A 22,500-nucleotide genomic window follows, 5' to 3' on the forward strand; every position below is an offset into this window, starting at 1 on the left:
TTTCATCTTATTTCCTATCCTATTCTTGTCATTTTACTGCTTTCATTCCGGGTGCAACATGAGCAAGCAATTACGAGAAACAGCTGATGTGGGAAAGTAGATAACAAGCTTTCAAAATTAAAAATACAACAAAGCAAACATGATTGGTCACTGTCTCCCAGACTCTATGAAAAAGTAGGAATTAAAAGTCCTATCTTTTAGATGGTATAAATATAGACCTTCAGGTGTGAGCTGCATCAGTTCAAGAGGAATTGTTTCAAGGTGAGAACTGGCGGTCGAAAGATTTCATAATAAATATGCTTGCATGGCAGTCAATTTACCGTACCAATACAGTTCCTGGGAAGATTTACATGCTTGCATACGAAAACAACACTTGTATCATTATTATACTTGCGATAAATGTTATATAGCAACATTTACTCTTCTCGCAAGGGAATATTTTTCAGACACGAGTGCCATAGCGGGACTGAAATAAGTGTTTAAAAGATGACGTTAACCAGACTCTTCTTTCCTGCAGGTTGCAAGATGTTCCGTTTGCTTGTACTCGCTCTGGTTGTGGCCGTGTGAGTATTTTGGGATTTCGGTCTTTACTGAACGTATTATTTTATTAATATAAGCATCGTTTTTTGACAATGTACATTCTCTCTCTCTCTCTCTCTCTCTCTCTCTCTCTCTCTCTCTCTCTCTCTCTATATATATATATATATATATATATATATATATATATATATATATATGTGTATATATATATGTATATATAAAGTGATAGATAGAGGATATACTATTAGGACTTATATAAATGCATATATATATATATATATATATATATATATATATATATATATATGAGTGTGTATTGATTCTAAACTCTCTGATTATCTTGATTTAACTTGACACGTCGCAATTTCTTCGTCCATCCATGTCTGTTGCACAGTGCAACGGCACAAGAGCCAGCTAACTGCAGATGCGGCGCCTTCATCACTCTTGACACCGTCGAAAAGATGCTTTACGAGCTCCCTCCCCTCGACATGGGCGGGTCAGTTGTTCTGTAATCTATTGTTTTCAGAATGAATACATTGACATGAAAATGATATATGTAGCACTTTCTCACTTTCCTGCCTTCCGTTCTTCGCCTTTCTATCCCTCACTGCTCACCATTCAGAACTCGATCGCAAACAGCACTTACTAACCAATGCCTCTCCTGCAGCTGTGACCAGCACACCAAATGCCGCAACCGCTGCTTCAAGGAGTTCGAGGAGCTGTCTGGAGGAGGAGACCTGGAATACATTACCTCCGATGGTGTGACGCCCGTCGGACAGATCTTGTGCACGGCATCCGCAAGACCAGTCAATAACGAATATGTGAGTGATTCAGCCTGGTACTTGTTTCTCCCTATGATCAGATATAACATTGTTTTTTTAATTATCCTCTTAACCGTAGTGGGGTGTAGACCAATAAGGTGATATCTGACTGGTCGAGTTCAGGCTCAACCACAATATGGAATTTACTCTGGAAAGGGATACAGGCCTACAGCATACTGTCACCACCCGCTTAATAGGTTCGGGATAGATTGTGTGGATGTGTTCAGATTTGGATAGAATAAAATATAATGGGTAGCACTCATAAGGCGACTGAACGTATTGAGCCTGACATAGCCTGAGGTAGCAGCCAATCTGCTGAGTGGGTCGGCGTGTGGTAGCGTCCGATATATAATATGTGTGTGTGTGTATACATATATATGGACCGTAACCAAAGGAGCCTCTACCGAGAGCCGTCCTCAACCGCATGGCACCCGCTACGAACTTGCTATGGTGTCGCCGACGACGAAACGTAGGCGGTAGCAGTGGGTGCTTCCTCCACGCGTCCAAGGCCGTCCTTTGGAACGTCATTTGCGGATCCGAGAACATCGGGATGAAATCTCTGTAATATGTGCCGGCGGTTCACGGTGGTGCGGCCGCTGATGAATTGGGCCATTTGCTAGATCAGCCCCAAGTTTATCAGTCTTCAGTTCGAGGTGCCTGGCAGTAGTATTGCTATTACTGTTACAATTGTCTTCATTGTTATCTAATATTGAATAAAGGTAGTGATCCAATGGATAAGGTAACGCGAATAAAGTTGGAAAGGATAAGAAACCACATAACTTCCACTCATATTTGACACAAACATTCTAGCTAACAGAACCTTGGGCGCATACTTGTCTCTTTCCATTTCACATATTTCTGTTTTTTTTTTTTTGTTTTTTTTTTATCATCCTTCATCTAACATACCTTTCATACACTGGCAGGTGTACGCCTATTCGGAGCTCTGCGACGGCCCCTGGGAATGGACAGGTGACCAGACCATGCAGCCTCTGTGCTGCGACAAGGATCATGAGTACCATCCTTGCCCCGAGTAGGGAGCGGGCGAGAGGCAAGCCAGACCCACATGGCCGACGTTCTAGTGCTGGCTGAAGACTGGTTTAAGACCTGTCTTTCTGAATAAACTAAGAAGCATTAGTATGTGCATTCATTTTCAAAGCCCCTCGTACTATGTTCGAAACAAATTGATGCCGGATCCTTTATAAGATGTTGGAAATGACAGCGATAACTACGTTCTACACAAATTCTGATAACCTGTTTCTCAAATAACAGAAGTACACTATTAGCGAATACAGATGTGATAAATTCAACAAACATGTGCACATACACACACATACATATATGCATATATCTATATATGTATGTGTATGTTTGTATATAGATGTGTATATATATACATATATATGTGTGTGTAATATGTATACTGTATACAAACACAAACACACACATCCACATATATACCAATATGTGTGTATATATACACAAATATATGTATATATACACAAGCACACGCACGCATGTACTATACATATATATATATATATATATATATATATATATATATATATATATATATATATATGTCCCAATGCCGCCGGGGAAAAGTGAATAAAAAATGGTGTAAATGCTGTGTCTCATTTTTATATATTTTGTGGAATGTCTGCACATATATGGCCCTGCTAGTGCTTAGCCACAAAGGAGTCAATTAGTAGACCTTGTGACCTTACCTGATTTGAATTGGGGAAAAATGTATTATTTTACTAGTGCTATGAATATCGATGGTGTTATTATTATTATATACATTATAATTACTATATGTTATAAGCATTAGTAACAGCAAAATGAGATAACGTAAAATATTTTCGTAAATCAAAGGAAAGGGTAAACGGGCGAGACAGGCAGCTCTCGTAATTGGCTCATTGGTGACTTAGTACAAGTTTAGCCATCTATGTGAAAAAACCAGTAACTCACAGTGGGCATAGCACGTACGTACTCGTCATGCCCGCCGGCATTGGAATATAATATATATACATATGTGTGTATGTATGTGTGCACATATGAATAAATAAATATATATGTGTGTATGTGTGTTCATGCACATGTATACATGTCTGTGTGTGTAGGTATATTTACACATACATCTATATATATACATATTTATGTATATATCTATATGTCTATAAATATACTACTGCGTGCACCTTAACTCATCATAGCCATTATTGGATTATTTTCATCTTATTTCCTTTCCTGTTCCTGTCAATTTACTGCTTTCATTCCGGGTGCACAATGAGCAAGCAATTACGAGAAACAGCTGATGTGGGAAAGTAGATAACAAGCTTCCAAAATTAAAAATAAAACAAAGCAAACATGATTGGTCACTGTTTCCCAGACTATGAAAAAGTAATAACTAAAAGACCTGTCTTTTAGATGGTATAAATATAGACCTTCAGGTGTGAGCTGCATCAGTTCAAGAAGAATTGTTTCAAGGTGAGAATTGGCGGTCGAAAGATTTCATAATAAATATGCTTGCATGGCAGTCAATTTGCTGTACCAATACAGTTGCCGGGAAGATTTATGTCCTTGCATACGAAAACAACACTTGTATCATTATTATACTTTCGATAAATATGTTATATAGCAATATTTACTCTTCTCGCTAGGGAATATTTTTCAGACACGAGTGCAATAGTGGGACTGAAATACGCGTTTTAAAAGATAATGTTAACCAGACTGTTCTTCCCTGCAGGTTGCAAGATTTTCCGTTTGTTGGTTCTCGCTTTGGTTGTGGCCGTGTGAGTATTTTGGGATTTCTGTCTTTACTGAACACTTATTTGGTTATTCTGCTACATGTTTAAGTTACTGTATCAACTTATTATTTTATTGATATAAGCGTCGTTTGTTGACATTATACACTCTAATATATATAAACCTACATATATAATTGGATAGATAGAGGATATACTATTAGGATTTATATAAATGTATATATATATATATATATATATATACGATATGTATATGAGTGTGTATTGGTTTTAAACTTTCTGATTATCTTGATTTAACTTGACACTGCGCAATTCCTTCGTCCATCCATGTTGCACAGTGCAACGGCACAAGAGCCAGCTAACTGCAGATGCGGCGCCTTCATCACTCTTGACTCCGTCGAGAAGATGCTTTACGAGCTCCCTCCCATCGACATTGGCGGGTCAGTTGTTCTCTAATCTATTGTTTTCAGAATGAATGCCTTGACATGAAAATGATATATACAGTCTGTGAGAGATATTTAGTTTTTTTTATGCTCTAATAACGATATGTGTTCAGGTGACATATATATAGCACTTTCTTGCTTTCCGTTCTTTGCCTTTCTATCCCTCACTGCTCACTGCTCACCATTCAGAACTCGATCGCAAACAACACTTACTAACCAACGCCTCTCCTGCAGCTGTGACCAGCACACCAAATGCCGCAACCGCTGCTTCAAGGAGTTCGAGGAGCTGTCTGGAGGAGGAGACCTGGAATACATTACCTCCGATGGTGTGACGCCCGTCGGACAGATCTTGTGCACGGCATCCGCAAGGCCAGTCAATAACGAATATGTGAGTGATTCAGCCTGGTACTTGTTTCTCCCTTTGATCAGATATAACTTTATCTTTTAAATTATCCTCTTAACCGTAGTGGGGTGTAGACCAATAAACTGTTATGTGTCTGGTCAAGTTCGGGCTTTTACTCTGGAAAAGTGTACAGGCCTACGGCACACTGTCACTACTCGATCAGTAGGTTCGGGATAGATTGCGAGGATTAGATTAGATTAGATAGAAAAAAATAATGTGTAGCGCTCATAGGGCGACTGAACATATTGGGACTGGCATAGCCTGCGGTAGCACCCAATCTTCTGGATGGGGCGGTGTGTGGTAGCGTCCGAGAATTATACATACATATATTTATGATCAGCCGGTATGATCTCGAGACTGTAACCGAGAGCCGTCCTCAACTGCATGGCACCCGCTACGAACTTGCTATAGTGTCGCCGACGATGAAACATAGGCGGTAGCAGTGGGTGCTTCCTCCACGAGTCCAAGGCGATAGTGGATAGGCCATCCTTTGGAACGTCATTTGCGGGTCTGAGAACATCGGCAACGGTACCCCAGGGTACCCACAGGATGAAACTTTGTAATATGTTCCGCCGGTTCACGATGGTGCGGCCGCTGATGAATTTGGCCATTTGCTAGATCAGCCCCAAGTCTATCAGTCTTCAGTTCTAGGTGCCTGGCAATAGTATTACTTTTACAATTGTCTTTATCGTTATCTAATATTTAATGAAGGTAGTGATCAAATGGATAAGGTGACACGGATAAAATAGCGAAAGATGAGAAACCATATAACTTCCACTCATATTTGACACATGCATTATTCTAACGAACAGAGCCTCGAGCGCATAATTGTCAACCTTTTTATCATTCTTCATCTAACATACCTTTCATATACTGGCAGGTGTATGCCTATTCGGAGCTGTGCGACGGCCCCTGGGAATGGACAGGTGACCAGACCATGCAGCCTCTATGCTGCAACAAAGATCATGAGTACCATCCTTGCCCCGAGTAGGGAGCGGGCGAAAGGCAAGCCAGGCCCACATAGCCGACGTTCTAGTGCTGGTTTGAAACTGGTTTAAGACCTGCCTGCATTTCTTTCTTGATTTTTTTTTTTTTTTTTTTCTCTCTTCTTTCTTCCCTTGCACTTTACAAGAATTGAGGGTAGACTTTTTGATAAAGTGAGAAGCATCGGTATGTTTTTGATTTCCAATCCCAGTGTTATGATTAGAGACTAACTAATACATGCCAGATCCTTTACCTGGGAAGCTCAGGTTGCGTTCTGGGGGACCATGGAGCAAGATGAAAATTCTGACGCCGAATTTAACTGAACTTTATGTCACCTACAGTACCTACATATAATTACCTTTCCTATATCAATAAATTGGACTCTTTCCATATACTATTCTTGTCCATTACCTATTAATGCCATTATACTATTCATAACTAGTAATAAATGAATCTGAAAATATGATAGTCACTGAACGGGCCCATAAATATTATTATATACTGGCCACGGAATGGTAAAGGTTGCGAACCATTATCCTCATTATGATCAATAATTACAGTGTACAGAATTTCCGATAACTTACACAGACAATATGCGTGTGCTATGTTCGCATACATTATTTATAATATTTGTTTATATAATGTATACATATAAATACATATATATACATACAAGTATATAAACACATACTTTGGTTTTGAATTATACTTTATACTCTATCTCTCTAATCTGAAAACAAAACCGTTCTTCAGTAAAATGATTTGTATTGCACTACAGCTCTGCAATGTATCATTCGTTTTATCTTTTTCTTGGGGACATTTAAAAATAATGATAACTTGATTTGTAACTGGTAATACGGTTTTCTTTGTGTATTTGTTCATGTTTTGGAAAGTAAATTTCTGGCCGGATAACGCGGGTACTTACACATACACCATACACGCGCGCTCACGCACACACACAAGCACACACACACACACACAATTATTAGTTTGTGTGTATATATATATTATTATATACATATATATGTAGAGAGAGCCAAGAACCGGTGGGTTTCACTGGAAACGCTTGGCGGGATTTTTGAGGCACTTTAATACATCTTGGTTTCTTCCTTTTACATGCTATTCATTAGCATCCCTAAATCCGTTAAACTCGGACCTCACTTGGCTACCCTGCGTAACAAAATGGCTTCTGGTGTTTACATAAGGTTAGTTATGCAAATTCCCTGTAGATGTCGCACACCGTAGAAAAACAAAATGAGGGTATACACATCTATTTCATACTTGTCTTGTGTTAGTAATATCACAATGAAAAAGAACTGATTATTTATAGCTAACTACATTTTTTGTCCCCACAGTTGTAGTGAATTTCCTTGGCTTCCGGGCCGGCCGCCTGTTCCCCTGACGTTACGGTTATCTTTAGAAAAATCTACGGACTCCTCCGCCCTGCAAGATGACGTGGTTTTCCTGTGTTTATTTATCTTTATAAGAATAAACTTGCGTTTTTATACCCTTTGCCTTTCCTTTCTCATTGTTCCGTGATCTACATCTGCATCTACACTACTTCTACTACTCGTAACACTACTTGTGTACTACTTACCTTATGTTCCAGACTTACCTTGTCTTATTCTTGCCTTTTTGCCTTCGTCTAATTCACCTTAGCTCTGTTTCTCTCTTCGTGTTTTCCCGTTTCCACGTTTTTATACTTTCCTGTCATTTATCTATTCCACGTGCCCATTTTGGTATAGTTTTATTATTCTTTTTATTTTATGTATTTTAAAACTTATTTTTAACACGCCATACACTATTTAATAAATTAAACTAAATGCAATATGGGTAAAACCTCACCAAGCGCGGGGAGACACCAGTATAAAAGGTCAAGCAAGGTCGGTCAGGGGGAGAGTGGCTTTTATCTTGTGTGGTGACAGACCGTTGGACTTTTAGCTGGCTGACTGGTGCTTCTCGAGGTGTGGCGGGTTGCCTCTGTTTACCAAGAAAGTGTATGGTGTGTTGTCGTGTATATTGGTTATGTTTAGAAAGATTTGTGCGTAATAAATGTATAATATGGATGCTCTTTTTATGTTGCCTTTTTAGTCAGCTAGTGATTTTATTTCATTGTTCTTTTATCGTGACTACGGGATCACTTTCAAGTCATCACTAAAATGCCCAGTGGAGATTCCCTGTAGTTGGGTAACACGCTACCAAATAACATATCTAACCTCTACGGAGTTTGATTATCCACAACAGCGTAACATATATTTTTGTGGCAAACGGCGGGAAATGGCGTTTTGTTTGTGTTTACCGGTAATTAATGGATTCAGTGACTCCAAGACGCTGTAACTGCTTGTTATGTTATCATATTTTGTTCTTTTATTTAGATTGGTTTCTATTCCATTTTTGTTTTTTGTTTTACCTTTGATTTGTATTACTCTTTTGTTTTTTTATTTGATTTGCCTTAGTGATTTTCTTCAGTTTTATTTGCATCGGTGCTAAATGGTCTTGTTTGTGTGTTTGTCTTGTGTTTTTAACTTCCGTGTTTAGATACGGGCTTTGACTTTCTGGCTGTTTGCCTTTTGTGACTGCGTTTTAGTATTGATTTTTTCGATTGTGTATAAGTTTTGTGATTATTTCAGGATGTCTCTGAAAGTTTATGGATGTTTGTTTTAGTGAGTTTTATGCAAGTTTTTATGTGCAAGTGTTTTATAAGTGCTGCAGTTTTACGTCTGTTGTAGCGAGAGTTTTTATAAATGTGTTTTTGAGTGTTTTATTCCTGTTTCTGTGCGAGTGTACTCTGCGTAAGATTAACGTGCATCTGAAGTTTGTGATTTTGATCTCATGAATCTGGTGTTTGTTCTGAGACCGTATGATTGTGTTATCGGGTAGTACAGTGCTCTTCTAGACTTGTTGAGGGTATCTTAAGTATCTTGTTCAGTCTTGGAGTTGAGGTTGCTGTGCTATAATTTTGTCAATATTAGCACAATTCAGACACGAGCCATGGGTCGAAGGAACGAACGGCGGAAGTCGTAACAACAATCCTTCCCGCACTTCGACGAGCCAGGAAGCGGCTTCTGCTCCTTCGTTAGGAAGGAACTCCCCTTCAGGGCAAGCTCTCCTGCCAGATTCGGATCACCGAGTCATCGAGAGACTTCCAGAACTTTCGGTGAGCTTTTTCAAAAGATCTCTCAGCTGACACTGGAGATCCAGAGTTTACGCCAGTAGAATAGTGAACTAGAATCTCGTATATCTCGTCCTTCGACCCCAGTTTCTGTCAGGGAAGCACCCCCAGTTGAGTTTGTGGTACAGAGGGATCCAATTCCTCAGTTTAAGGCGGAAGTTAGTTCTGCCCGCCCACTTAAACGGAATCAAGAGGTCGAGAACTGGCTTCGGAGTGTCGAGAACCACACTCGACCTCAGACCGATGCAGCTTTTTTTTTTTTTTTAAAGCCGCAAAGGCTTCATGCAAGGGTGCGGCAGAGCTGATAATAAATTCGCCTCTTTTAAAAAAAATATTGTGTCCTAGGTTGTATTTAAAGAAAAACTTTGGCAGTTCAGGGGAACTGGTACGTCCTCTGATTTTTATCGTGTGCTTCTTAGTCAGAAGCTACAGCCTGGGCAAGCACCCATGGATTGTTATTTAATTTTGAAAGGTATGGTGTACCAGGGATTGCGGGATTACCCTCGGGCTATTGGTGACCCAGATGACCTCATCAGGCGGGTCTTTTTGCAAGGACTTCCTCGGTGGATCAGGGAAGCAGTTGTGGTGAAAGAAGAGGCAGAGCTCTCTAACCTTGTTGAGACCATCCAGCAAGTTTGGAGTCTTAGGGAAAGTGAAGGTGCTGGGGTAAGGTCTCCTCCTGCTAGATCGCTTTTCCGACCACGAGCTCGTGCAGCAGCCGAGGTAGACCCTTCTCGGAAGTACTGTCGCTACCACAAGAACCACGAGCATAATAGCTCGGAGTGTCGTGTTCTGAGTGCAAGAAGGAAGTGTTTTGCATGTGGTAAGCCAGGTCACTTTGTATCGCGCCAGGTCAGGCATGGCAGCGACACCATCACTGGCGAGCAAAGAGGTGCTGTCAACCACTGACTGTGAGGGTTTGGTTGCTGAGAAACCTTCAGGTCACCCTATGTTTTTTTTAATGATTAATGGCTACAAGGCGAAGTGTTTTGTCGACTCAGGGTCTGAGGTGACCATTGGCTGCAGGAAAGATGGGAATAAGATGTGAGAAAGGATCTTTTAAACGAGTGAAAGAAGTTTCTGGCAAGACTTTTCCAGTTCTGTGTGAAAGTTTGGTACATTTTAGTGTGAATGAACGCATTTTTGTTGAACAAAGTGTGTATTTTTGATGGCACTTCCTTTCCTGGAGAAGTTCTTTTGGGCATGGATATCCTCAGACCTTTTAACTTAAGGCTCGAGTGTTTTTCTGACCAGAATAAAGAAGATTTATTGGTCTTGTAAGGTCAGAGGATCCCAGTTTAGTATACTGATTCCCAGTCACTACAACTTGTTCTTGTTGAGGTTGATCTGGGCCACCTCATTATTGGGCAGCAACAGCAGCTGAGGCAGGTACTAGCTAAGTATGTGACATTATTTGATGCCCAGATGAAGGTGGGAACTGTACCTGGTATCTCCGGGTGAAGGTGCACTATGTGTGCGACAGTGGCGTCTCCCAGAAGCCTCTAAAAAGTTAATTCGAGAGGAATGTGACAATATGCTTGCACAGGGTGTTATTGAGCATTCCAGCTCTCCCTGGCATTTCCCAATCGTTCTCGTCAGAAAGAAAGCATCACTGAGCAGGATGCTTATCTAATGCCACACATTGATGAGCTCATTGATCAGCTGCATGGAACAATGTGGTTTACTGCTCTGGATGCTCTCAGTGCCTACTGGACAGTAGATGTCAGTCCAGATGATAGGCCAAAGACTGCATTCTCTGATGGGCATCGACTTTTCCAGTTCAGGAAGTTGCCATTTGGGTTGGCAAATGCCCCTTCAACATTTCAATGGGTTGTTAACTGTGTGCTTTCATCTTTTTTGGGCAAGTCTGGTTTGTTCATTCACACAGTTGCCTATTTAGATGATGTGGTGTTGCACAGTAGTGATTTTGATGACCTTCTTAGGCATTTGGATGAGACTCTGTCACTCCTTTTAAAAGCAGGCTTTAGTCTTAACAGGAAGAAATGTGTTTTTGCAACAGACACATTCAAATTCCTGGGCTTTAAGATCTCGCCCAAGGGTGTGGAACCTGATCCAGATAAGGTGGTTGTAATACAGAAGATGCCTCAGCCTAGGAACCAAAGGGAAGTGTGCTGCTTTCTTGGCTGCACAGGCTTCTTTAGGAAGCATATTAAAGATTATTCCAATATTGCATCCCCACTTACCAGCCTGAAACGAAAAGATACTAAGTTTGTCTGGGGCCAGCAGGAGGAAACTGCTTTCCAGAACTTGAAGAAGGCCTGTGTGATGCTAAGTGACGATGAGGGTCGCTTTAAGCCTGTTGCCTACTTCAGCCACAAACTCAGAGATGCTGAGACACGGTACCCTGCAATTAATTGTGAGGCACTTGCATTAGTAGATGGGGTAAGAGCCTTTGGCTGATATGTGTATGGGCACCACTTCTACATCTACACAGACCATAGGCCTTTGACCTATGTATTTAGAAGGAAGACCAAAAGTCTGCGCATGACTCAATGGCCACACGAACTTAGTTTTTATAACTATGTTCTAAAATACAAACAAGGAACTCAACATTGTGTCCCAGACCAGTTGAGTCGTGCAGTGGCTTCAACAGAACTGCACAAGCCAAATGATCTGCGTCGTCACCAACTTAAAGATCCCCTGTGGAAAGAGGTGATTGGGTATTTAGAGGAACGTACTTTGCCAAATCGTCGCCTTCCTCTTACTCTTGAAGAGATTGAACTTCGAGATGGAGTTCTGTACCATGTCTGTCACATCCCAGATCGAGTGCTCCATCAGTTGGTTGTGCCAAAGACACTTAGAGGCTCTGCCGTGCATTTGGCTCATTCAAGTGTAACAGGTCACCCTGGGGTTTACAGGACATATTGTAAGCTCAGGGACTACTTTTACTTCCCTAATTACTTGGCCGCAGTGAAAGAATATGTTGGTACATGTCGATCTTGCCAGAAACGTAAGGGTATGGCTTATCGTGCTCCTCGTGCTGCTGCACCACAGGTTGATCACCTACAGCTTCTTCAGTAGCACTAATTATCACAACTACTACTGACATATATGGAATCTAAAAAATCAAATTTGTACCTATCTGTCAAAAGTTCATTAGCCGTCGGTGACTCATGTAGAATTGAAAAGCTTTAAAAAGCAGAGATCTTCCAATAATTTCATAGGTTATCCTCTTGCCTGTGGATTTTCATGATGCATTCACATCCGCCGTGACCCCTGAATTATCTTGCAAGATGGACTGATAGATGTGAGATCAACTCTCATAGGCATCAACATTGAGTTATGTTATTTCACTTTCAGAAGGTCTATTTACATGATTCAAAGTCATAACACTTTATTCCGTTATTTACAATGGTCTTCTTTTTACATAGATAGTGACATCGTACAGTAATACAGAATAAGTAGAAACAATAGTAAATACATTGGTAGGGTAGATATAAGATAAAATAAGATAAAATAAGATGGTCACATCATTAGAAATTAGAATCTGTTTCCATGTCTGACCATTTGACGTGCAGAGAGTTAATCTGTCCGGTTTGGATGCCTGTTTTGTTACCAGTTGTTTGTGATGCATTAACCGATGAGGGCAGTCGCCCTTTATGAATTTATGAACGAACATACATGTATCAAATTGACATTTTTGTTGACTTTCAACCATTTTTTTTTTTTTTTTTTTTTTTTTTTAAGTGGGGGTTATGTGGTCATGTTTATTTACGTTGCCTACTACCACTCTTGCGGTAAAGGCTTGTAGCTTGATGCTTTTTGAATTTGAGTTTTGTTGGTTGAGCCCCATATGTTGGAGCAGTAGTTTATAATGCTGTCTGAAAAGAATTGTACAACTATAATTTTCGTCTCAGTGAGGATTTTGTTTTTTTTATGGGATTTCGGTATATCAGTGCGCATTATTTTTTTTTTTTTTTTTTTGTGAATGTCCATGTATCTGTCAATGTGTACTAGATTTTTCACGGAAATACTTGGTTTAATATACCTTTCAAATTCTATGGTTGTGTTTATGGGGATTTTGGCTATGTTTTCCGACTGCCTCTAAAGATGCACTGAGTTTTATCGAGATTTAGTTTGAGACCATTTTTTTAAAAATACGTATTTGCTTCTATAAGAGTCTGTTGAGTATTTCTCATCAATTCATATAAATTGCTTACAGGGGCAGCGTGAAGAAACTGATTGTCATCGGCATATTGGACAAGGAGACAGTTGTTTGCAGTGGTTGATAGATCGATTAAGAATATAGTGGGACACCGAAAGAGACTGGTTTCTTAGATCTTGAGAATAGATAACTTTTGAACCAATAGTTGTCGATTCCATGATTTATAATTTATTAAGCAGGATTGCATGACTGACACTGTCAAATGCTTTTGACAGATCACACAATGTAAGTAAATTTTTTTTTTTTTTTTATTCTTGTCTATGCTATCATAAGTTTTGTTTGTGATTTTTATTAAGTCTGTTTCAGTGGATAGCTTACTTCTAAACCCATATTACGTTTCGTAAAATAAGGTGATTAGATTCTAAGAATGTTGATAGTTGATATGCAAATTTTTTTTCTAGCACTTTAGATATCATTGGGAGTAGTGTTATAGAACGATAATTGTTCAGTTGTTCTGCATCTCCTTATTTGAAAATTAGTGTTATGATACCATGTTTCCACAGTGATGGGTAGGTATCGGTGACTATAGATGTTTATAATGATAGTTAAATAGAAAGCAATTGCGGGTAAGCTTTCTTTGATGAATCGGAAAACAATGTAATCTACTCCTACAACAAGTGTTATATTGTTAAGACTATTGTTTCCACTCCTATTGGCTGAAAGCATTTGTTGAGATCCTTGTCCTAGTTGTTTTGTGGAACCAAGGAAGCAGCTGTCTGTTCATAAGTGAGTCTACTGATATTTGCAAAGTAGTCGTTTAAATGTTCCATACTACTTAAGGAATCTAAGGAAGTGTCTGTTTCACAGGATGTTTCATATTATGACGTCTAGCATGGGTGAGATGTGTTCTGTGATCCTGGTAGGTTTATTTATAAGCTGCTTTAATTGTTTTTTTTTTCATAATGATCGCGGTTAATTTTGCATTAGGTTTGTTCAGGTCATCGTTTAAGTCACCCAAGATGAAAAAGGTTTTCTTTTCATTGAATTTTCTCTAAATACATCTCCGAGGTACTCAAATGATTCAGCTCTAGCATGAGGGTGTCTATAGATTGTACCAATAATGAAGGAAAACTACATACTTCGTTATACAGTTACCCAAATGTCCTGTACAGCTGTATTATTTACAGCTGTAGTGGAGATTTCATTTGATTTAAGGGTGTCCCTTACATATATGCATACTCCTCTACCTCACCCTGCATCACATCTTTAAGCATTGAAATTCTGAATATTAATGAAATTACTTAACATTTCTTCATGAGGCCATGTTTCACTAATGCAAAGGATGTCGATATTTCTCTCGTTGATCATTTCAATTTCTTCAAAGTGACCTAGGAAAAATTGCACATTGATATGTTCTTGCACTTGTTTTTGTTCAAAAATACTTTTACATTATATTGGAAAACATCTGAATTTGTGAATAGTTCTGGGTGTATATCTTTGCCTCTGACAGTTACTGTGAAACTAGAACAATATTGATGTGTCATGTTTGTCTTATTTGCTTTTGCAGTTGATATGTGTTCAAATTCTTGAGCAAGGAAGTCTTCTATGTTTTCCTCTGTGTCAGGGTGACTAGTGATGTATATGAACACAGACTTGAAACATGCATCTTGTAGTGGTTTGGATATTTGGTGCTCCTCGCTTGCTTTTCTTCTCCCTTTTCTGGAAGTGTGCTTCCAGTCGTTCTGTGATGTTGAACGATCGTGGTGTGAGAGGGTAGTAGAGGGGGCAGGGACTCCAGGCACTTGGTGATGTGTTGCGTCGTCCAACTGGCGGATGGGTGGAAGACTTTTTTCTTTGTTCATTTTCTTGTTGTTCTTGATATAGCTTCTCCTCGGTGTCACTTGTGTCGACGCCTCGCATCTCAACCCAGGAACCGATGCCTCAGCATTGTTGGGAAGGCGCTTGCGTGGTACCGGGCTTGGTGGGGTGGGGTTCTCGCAGGGGTGGTGGGCACAGGCATAGAGGTCGCATGGGGGGAAGATTTTGTGAGTGTTCATGATTTTGCAGGATGGAGGTATAAGACCAAAAGGGAAGGGTCGTGGGAAGGGGTGGAGAGGGAGGACGGGGTTTGGAGGGAGGGGGGTTATATCGCTGCAAGTGATGCTTCATCTCCGCATTTCTGCTTCTGAGTACGCAGCCCGTCCTGGCCAAGCAATTTGTTGATGGTAGACTGATGGTCATAGAACATTCCAATCAGCAAGTCTATCTTATTTTCGATGATATCTTGGTTGATCATAGCTGGTTCGTTGTATGTCTGGGTGCCTTGGTGACTTGGTTTGTGGAAAAAAATCACAAAAGGTTTGGATTTTTTGGTGGTGACCAATCTGTAGTTGGAATGTTTGTTGTTGCAAATGCTGATTTATTATTGTTCAAAAACTGATCAGTTATTGTATGCATGGTGACCATTGTCATCCTCTTAAAGAGTTCGAGTTAGCCGCCCAAGTAAGCACTGAAGAAGCACACTGGCTGGCCCTTCGACCCAGGGAGGGTAGTCAGGTTGCCCTCTGACTTTACAGGAGCATGAGACGAAATGGTTTGCTGAGCTGTTTGGCTACGTCCGCAGCTAGACTCGGAGAGGTCTTGAGTTTAACTGTAGCAGAGTGCTAAGAACTGGTGGCTTTCACTAGAAATGCTTTAGAGGATTTGTGTAGCACTTTATTGCATTATGAATACATTTTGGTTTCTTCTCTTTACATGTAATTCATTACCATTGAAATTAGTAAACCTTAGAAAGCACTATAAACACCACTCTTCATTTCGCAAGGCTGTGGAAAGTTTAACTTTATTTCATAGATTTACTCAATATATATGTGTATATATATATATTTTTTTTTTATTACATGCATTGTTCATGTGAAATGTGGAAGTTACATAAGGCTTTGCATTTCATTGTATCCACCGCGAGTGAGCGTGTCCAGATCAGACAACTGGTTAATTCCAATGATCAGTTCCTATCAAAGGTCTTTATCTTTAAAGGCGATGTCAGTTGTATCAATTCCAAAGCAATTATTTCAAGGTAAGAACACGTTGTTGAAAGATTCCACAATAAGTATGCTTGCACAGTCAATTTCCTGTATCCATACAGTACAGTGCAGTCTTCTCTCGGTAGGAAATACAGTGCCGGAAAGATTTAAGTTTGTAAACGAAAACACGTGCATCAATATTATGTTCACGTTCAGTCTATTAATTAAAAACACTATATACTTTGTCAATATCTCTGGCAAGGGAAGAATTTTTCATGTTCCGTTGGTTGGTCTCGCTTTGGTTGTGGATATTTGTTTTCAAGTAATTATTCTTATTGAACATTTATTTGGTTATTATATTATGTATCTAAGCCACTACTACATCAACGTATTACTTTTGTTTAAGTATCGCTTGCCGACTTTATAAGTTCCAAGGGATGTTTATGTATATAGTTATACATATACATATATACACGTATATATATATATGTATCCATATATGTATATTTGTATATTAACAAACCCACACACACGTGTGTGTGTGTGTGTGTGTGTAAATACAGATATATTCATATACACAATATATGACACTTTTGGGGTTTAAAGAGATACACATAGCCTATATGAGTGCATGCAATTGACTTAACTCTTTGATTACCTTGCATCTAAGTCTGTTGCACAGTGCAACGGCATTAGAACGGTTCTGCAGATCACTTAATCACTCACGACGCCGCCGAGTGGACGCTTTACGAGTTGCCTGCAGCTTAGTTGTTCACTAATCTATCACTTTTAGAATGCATACATTGCATGTAAACAATGCTCTGTCCGCAAGAGATATTTCATCTGTGTAGGCGCTTATGGTAACTTGATTCCATTAACTCAACAGTAAATGTTTCATCTTAATTGTAATGCAATAGAAATAATATAAAGTTCAGACACCTCGAATAAGGTGGTTTCACGTTTCAGGAACTCCTTGACTTTAATAAACGACGTTTATCCATACATATCTTTCTGTAGCCGACGTATCCTTTGTGTGTATGTGTGGATGTGCATATGTATATATATACATACATACATACATACGTTAAAAAGGAAAACAGGCACAGTAAGAAATGAATATGAATCGTAACGTTTCGTACTCTTCACTCGTGAAGAGTTCGAAACGTTACGGTTCATATTAATTTCTTACTGTAGCTGTTTTCCTTTTCTTCTTTCTGTACACGTTACTTTTTTTAATGTGTGTGTGTGTGTGTGTGTGTGTGTGTGTGTGTGTGTGTGTGTGTGTGTGTGTGTGTGTGTGTGTGTGTGTGTGTGTGTACGCGTGCTAGTGATGCAAATACTGTGTATTTTCTATATCTCCATGTTAAAGCCTTCCCTATCCCTGTTCTTTTAGCTATTTTAGTCCGGATGCAAGAAGACCGAGCAGTTCGGAAAAGCAGCTGATATTGGAGAGCAGATGGCAAGCTTACACAGGTAAAAAACAAAACATACAACATTGATAGGTCCCTGTTTCCCAGACTCTAAAAAAGAGATAAGGATCTCAGGCCGCCTCTTTTAAACGGTATAAGTATGGATCTTCAGATGCGAGTCACATCAGTTCCAGAGGAATTGTTTCAAGGTGAGAACTGGTGCTCGAAAGACTTCACAATAGGAAATGGATCACTAAAGTACCTAAAGAATTCGTATGCTTATACACGACAAGTACATGATCGTTTCAGAACATTTCGTTTGCCGGCTTTTCTCGGGAGGAAACTTTCTTAAGGCACGAACATCGGGGTAGAAATACGTTTAGAAGATAGCATTAACCAGATTCTTTTCCTGCAGGTTGCAAGATGTTCCATTTGCTTGTTCTCGCTTTGGTTGTGGCCGTGTGAGTATTTTGGGATTTCTGTCTTAACACGTATTTCATTATCATTCTATAAGTTACTGCATTAAATTTGTATTCTTTTAAGAGGGGTACAGCTGATAATCTAAACTAATGATCGTTTGTTATATCATTATATTAAAATATAAATATATATATATATAAATATATATATATATAATATATATATATATATAGATATATATATATATATTATATATATATATATATAAATATATATATATATAGATATATATATATATATTTATATATATATATATATATACATATATATGTAGAGAGAGCCAAGAACCGGTGGGTTTCACTGGAAACGCTTGGCGGGATTTTTTTAATGCATCTAGAATACATCTTTGTTTCTTCCTTTTACATGCAATTCATTAACATTCATTTTTATCTAACAACCTTTCATACACTGGCAGGTGTACGCCTATTCGGAGCTGTGCGACGGCCCCTGGGAATGGACAGGTGACCAGACCATGCAGCCTCTGTGCTGCAACAAGGATCATGAGTACCATCCTTGCCCCGAGTAGGGAGCGGGCGAAAGGCAAGCCAGGCCCACATGGCCGACGTTCTAGTGCTGGCTGAAGAACTGGTTTAAGACCTGCCTGCATTTCTTTCTTGATTTTTTTTTTTTTTTGTGATGTCCATGTATCTGTCAATGTGTACTAGATTTTTTCACGGAAATACTTGGTTTAATATACCTTTCAAATTCTATGGTTGTGTTATGGGGATTTTGGCTATGTTTTCCGACTGCTCTAAAGATGCACTGAGTTTTATCGAGATTTAGTTTGAGACCATTTTTTTAAAAATACGTATTTGCTTCTATAAGAGTCTGTTGAGTATTTCTCATCAATTCATATAAATTGCTTACAGGGGCACGTGAAGAAACTGATTGTCATCGGCATATTTGGACAAGGAGACAGTTGTTTGCACGTGGTTGATAGATCGATAGAATATAGTGGACACCGAAAGGAGACTGGTTTTCTTAGATCTTGAGAATATATAACTTTTGAACCAATAGTTGTCGATTCCATGATTTATAATTTATTAAGCAGGATTGCATGACTGACACTGTCAAATGCTTTTGACAGATCACACAATGTAAGTAGATATTTTTTTTTTTTTTTAAAGCCGCAAAGGCTTCATGCAAGGGCGGCAGACTGATAATAAATTCGCCTCTTTTAAAAAAAAATATTGTGTCCTAGGTTGTATTTAAAGAAAAACTTTGGCAGTTCAGGGGAACTGGTACGTCCCTGATTTTTATCGTGTGCTTCTTTAGTCAGAAGCTACAGCCTGGGCAAGCACCCATGGATTGTTATTTAATTTTGAAAGGTATGTGTACCAGGGATTGCGGGATTACCCTCGGGCTATTGGTGACCAGATGAACTCATCAGGCGGGTCTTTTTGCAAGGACTTCCTCGGTGGATCAGGAAGCATTTGTGTAAAGAAAGAGGCAGAGCTCTCTAACCTTGTTTGATACCATCCAGCAAAGTATGGAGAAGAAACGAATAGAAGCAGTAGAGATGTGGTTTTCGGGAGAATGATGGGAATATCTTGGACAGAAAAATATTAAAACTCACTTCTAGGAGCCATCCGAAAAAGACAGTTGGAATTTTTGGGACAGGAAATGTGCAAGGAAGAGTTTTAGAACCTCTTAATGTGACAGGCAAGATCTACGGAAAACGAAGCATGGGCAAACAAAGAATAACACACATAGCAAGCATAAGTAGATGGACGGACGTAGTGGAGCGAGAACTGTTAAAGGCCACAAAGGACCGGAAGAGATGGACTCCATGATCGCCAACTCCTAGCAGGACACGGCACCTGAGAGAGAGTGAGAGCCTAGCAGATGATAATCTCTTTTTAACTTGTTAATACTCGCCTATATTTCTTTTACAACCTCTTCCCAAGAACCCTTCATATCATCACTGACCTCAGTTACCTGAGGATGATCACCTACAGCTTCTTCAGTAGCACTAATTATCACAACTACTACTGACATATATGGAATTTAAAAAATCAAATTTGTACCTATCTGTCAAAAGTTCATAGCCGTCGGTGATCTTGTAGAATTGAAAAGCTTTAAAAAGCAGAATCTTCCAATAATTTCATAGGTTATCTCTTGCCTGTGGATTTTCATGATGCATTCACATCCGCCGTGACCCCTGAATTATCTTGCAAGATGGACTGATAGATGTGAGATCAACTCTCATAGGCATCCACATTGAGTTATGTTATTTCACTTTCAGAAGGTCTATTTACATGAGCCAAAGTCAAAACACTTTATTCCATTAATTACAATGGTTCTTCTTTTTACATAGATAGTGACATCGCACATAATACAGAATGAGTAGAAACAATAGTAAATACATTGGTAGGGTAGATACAAAATAAAATAAGATAAAATAAGATAAAATAAGATAAAATAAGATAAAATAAGATAAAATAAGATAAAATAAGATAAAATAAGATAAAATAAGATAAAATAAGATAAAATAAGATAAAATAAGATAAAATAAGATAAAATAAGATAAAATAAGATAAAATAAGATAAAATAAGATAAAATAAGATAAAATAAGATAAAATAAGATAAAATAAGATAAAATAAGATAAAATAAGATAAAATAAGATAAAATAAGATAAAATAAGATAAAATAAGATAAAATAAGATAAAATAAGATAAAATAAGATGAAAATAAGATAAAATAAGATAAAATAAGATAAAATAAGATAAAATAAGATGAAAATAAGATAAAATAAGATAAAATAAGATAAAATAAGATAAAATAAGATAAAATAAGATAAAATAAGATAAAATAAGATAAAATAAGATAAAATAAGATAAAATAAGATAAAATAAGATAAAATAAGATAAAATAAGATAAAATAAGATAAAATAAGATAAAATAAGATAAAATAAGATAAAATAAGATAAAATAAGATAAAATAAGATAAAATAAGATAAAATAAGATAAAATAAGATAAAATAAGATAAAATAAGATAAAATAAGATAAAATAAGATAAAATAAGATAAAATAAGATAAAATAAGATAAAATAAGATAAAATAAGATAAAATAAGATGAAAATAAGATAAAATAAGATAAAATAAGATAAAATAAGATAAAATAAGATAAAATAAGATAAAATAAGATAAAATAAGATAAAATAAGATAAAATAAGATAAAATAAGATAAAATAAGATAAAATAAGATAAAATAAGATAAAATAAGATGAAAATAAGATAAAATAAGATAAAATAAGATAAAATAAGATAAAATAAGATAAAATAAGATAAAATAAGATAAAATAAGATAAAATAAGATGAAAATAAGATAAAATAAGATAAAATAAGATAAAATAAGATGAAAATAAGATAAAATAAGATAAAATAAGATAAAATAAGATAAAATAAGATAAAATAAGATAAAATAAGATAAAATAAGATAAAATAAGATAAAATAAGATAAAATAAGATAAAATAAGATAAAATAAGATAAAATAAAATAAAATAAGATGAAAATAAGATAAAATAAGATGAAAATAAGATAAAATAAGATGAAAATAAGATAAAATAAGATGAAAATAAGATAAAATAAGATGAAAATAAGATAAAATAAGATGGTCACATCATTAGAAATTAGAATCTGTTTCCATTTCTGACATTTGACGTGCAGAGAGTTAATCTGTCCGGTTTGGATGCCTGTTTTGTTACCAGTTGTTTGTGATGCACTAACCGATGAGGGCATCGCCCTTATGAATTTATGAACGAACATACATGTATCAAATTGACATTTTTGTTGACTTTTCAACAATGTGGTCCATGTTTATTTACGTTGCCTACTACCACCTTGCGGTAAAGGCTTGTAGCTTGATTCTTTTTGAATTTGAGTTTTGTTGGTTGAGCCCATATGTTGGAGCAGTTGTTTATAATGCTGTCTGAAAAGAATTGTTACAACTATAATTTTTTCGTGTAGCTCAGTGAGGATTTTGTTTTTTTTAATGGATTTCGGTATATCAGTGCGCATTATTTTTTTTTTTTTTTGTGCATTTGTTTATGTTCAGGAAAGCAAATTTCTGGCCGGACAACGCGGGGAGGTTTAGCGAGTACTAACACATACACCATACACGCGCAAGCACGCGCACACACATAAATATTTGTTTGTTAATATGTTTATTATATATATACATATATATGTAGAGAGAGCCAAGAACCGGTGGGTTTCACTGGAAACGCTTGGCGGGATTTTTTTTAATGCATCTAGAATACATCTTTGTTTCTTCCTTTTACATGCAATTCATTAACATTCATTTTTATCTAACAACCTTTCATACACT

General features: G+C 37.6%; 2 protein-coding genes across 3 annotated transcripts; both read left to right on the plus strand.

The window, feature by feature from the left end:
• The first annotated feature begins 205 nt into the window (after positions 1–205).
• On the plus strand, positions 206–2,495 carry LOC125029027. 2 transcript variants are annotated; one of them, XM_047618762.1, is made up of 5 exons: positions 206–261; positions 518–563; positions 935–1,036; positions 1,208–1,361; positions 2,285–2,495. In XM_047618762.1, exons 2-5 carry the CDS (start codon positions 526–528, stop codon positions 2,393–2,395), a joined length of 405 nt encoding a protein of 134 aa, XP_047474718.1. In that variant the 5' UTR covers positions 206–261; positions 518–525; the 3' UTR covers positions 2,396–2,495. The 2 variants fall into 2 exon arrangements, with proteins under 2 accessions (XP_047474718.1, XP_047474710.1); XM_047618754.1 differs by lacking the exon at positions 206–261 and adding an exon at positions 284–375.
• A 1,569-nt stretch (positions 2,496–4,064) lies between these two features.
• On the plus strand, positions 4,065–18,744 carry LOC125027643. The gene is made up of 4 exons (XM_047616818.1): positions 4,065–4,153; positions 4,465–4,566; positions 4,804–4,957; positions 18,582–18,744. The coding sequence occupies exons 1-4, from the start codon at positions 4,080–4,082 to the stop codon at positions 18,690–18,692; spliced, it is 441 nt and encodes a 146-aa protein (XP_047472774.1). The 5' UTR covers positions 4,065–4,079; the 3' UTR covers positions 18,693–18,744.
• Positions 18,745–22,500: the final 3,756 nt, after the last annotated feature.

The sequence above is a fragment of the Penaeus chinensis genome, chromosome 1 (genome assembly GCF_019202785.1).
Source record: "Penaeus chinensis breed Huanghai No. 1 chromosome 1, ASM1920278v2, whole genome shotgun sequence".
In the NCBI taxonomy this organism is placed as follows: domain Eukaryota; kingdom Metazoa; phylum Arthropoda; class Malacostraca; order Decapoda; family Penaeidae; genus Penaeus; species Penaeus chinensis.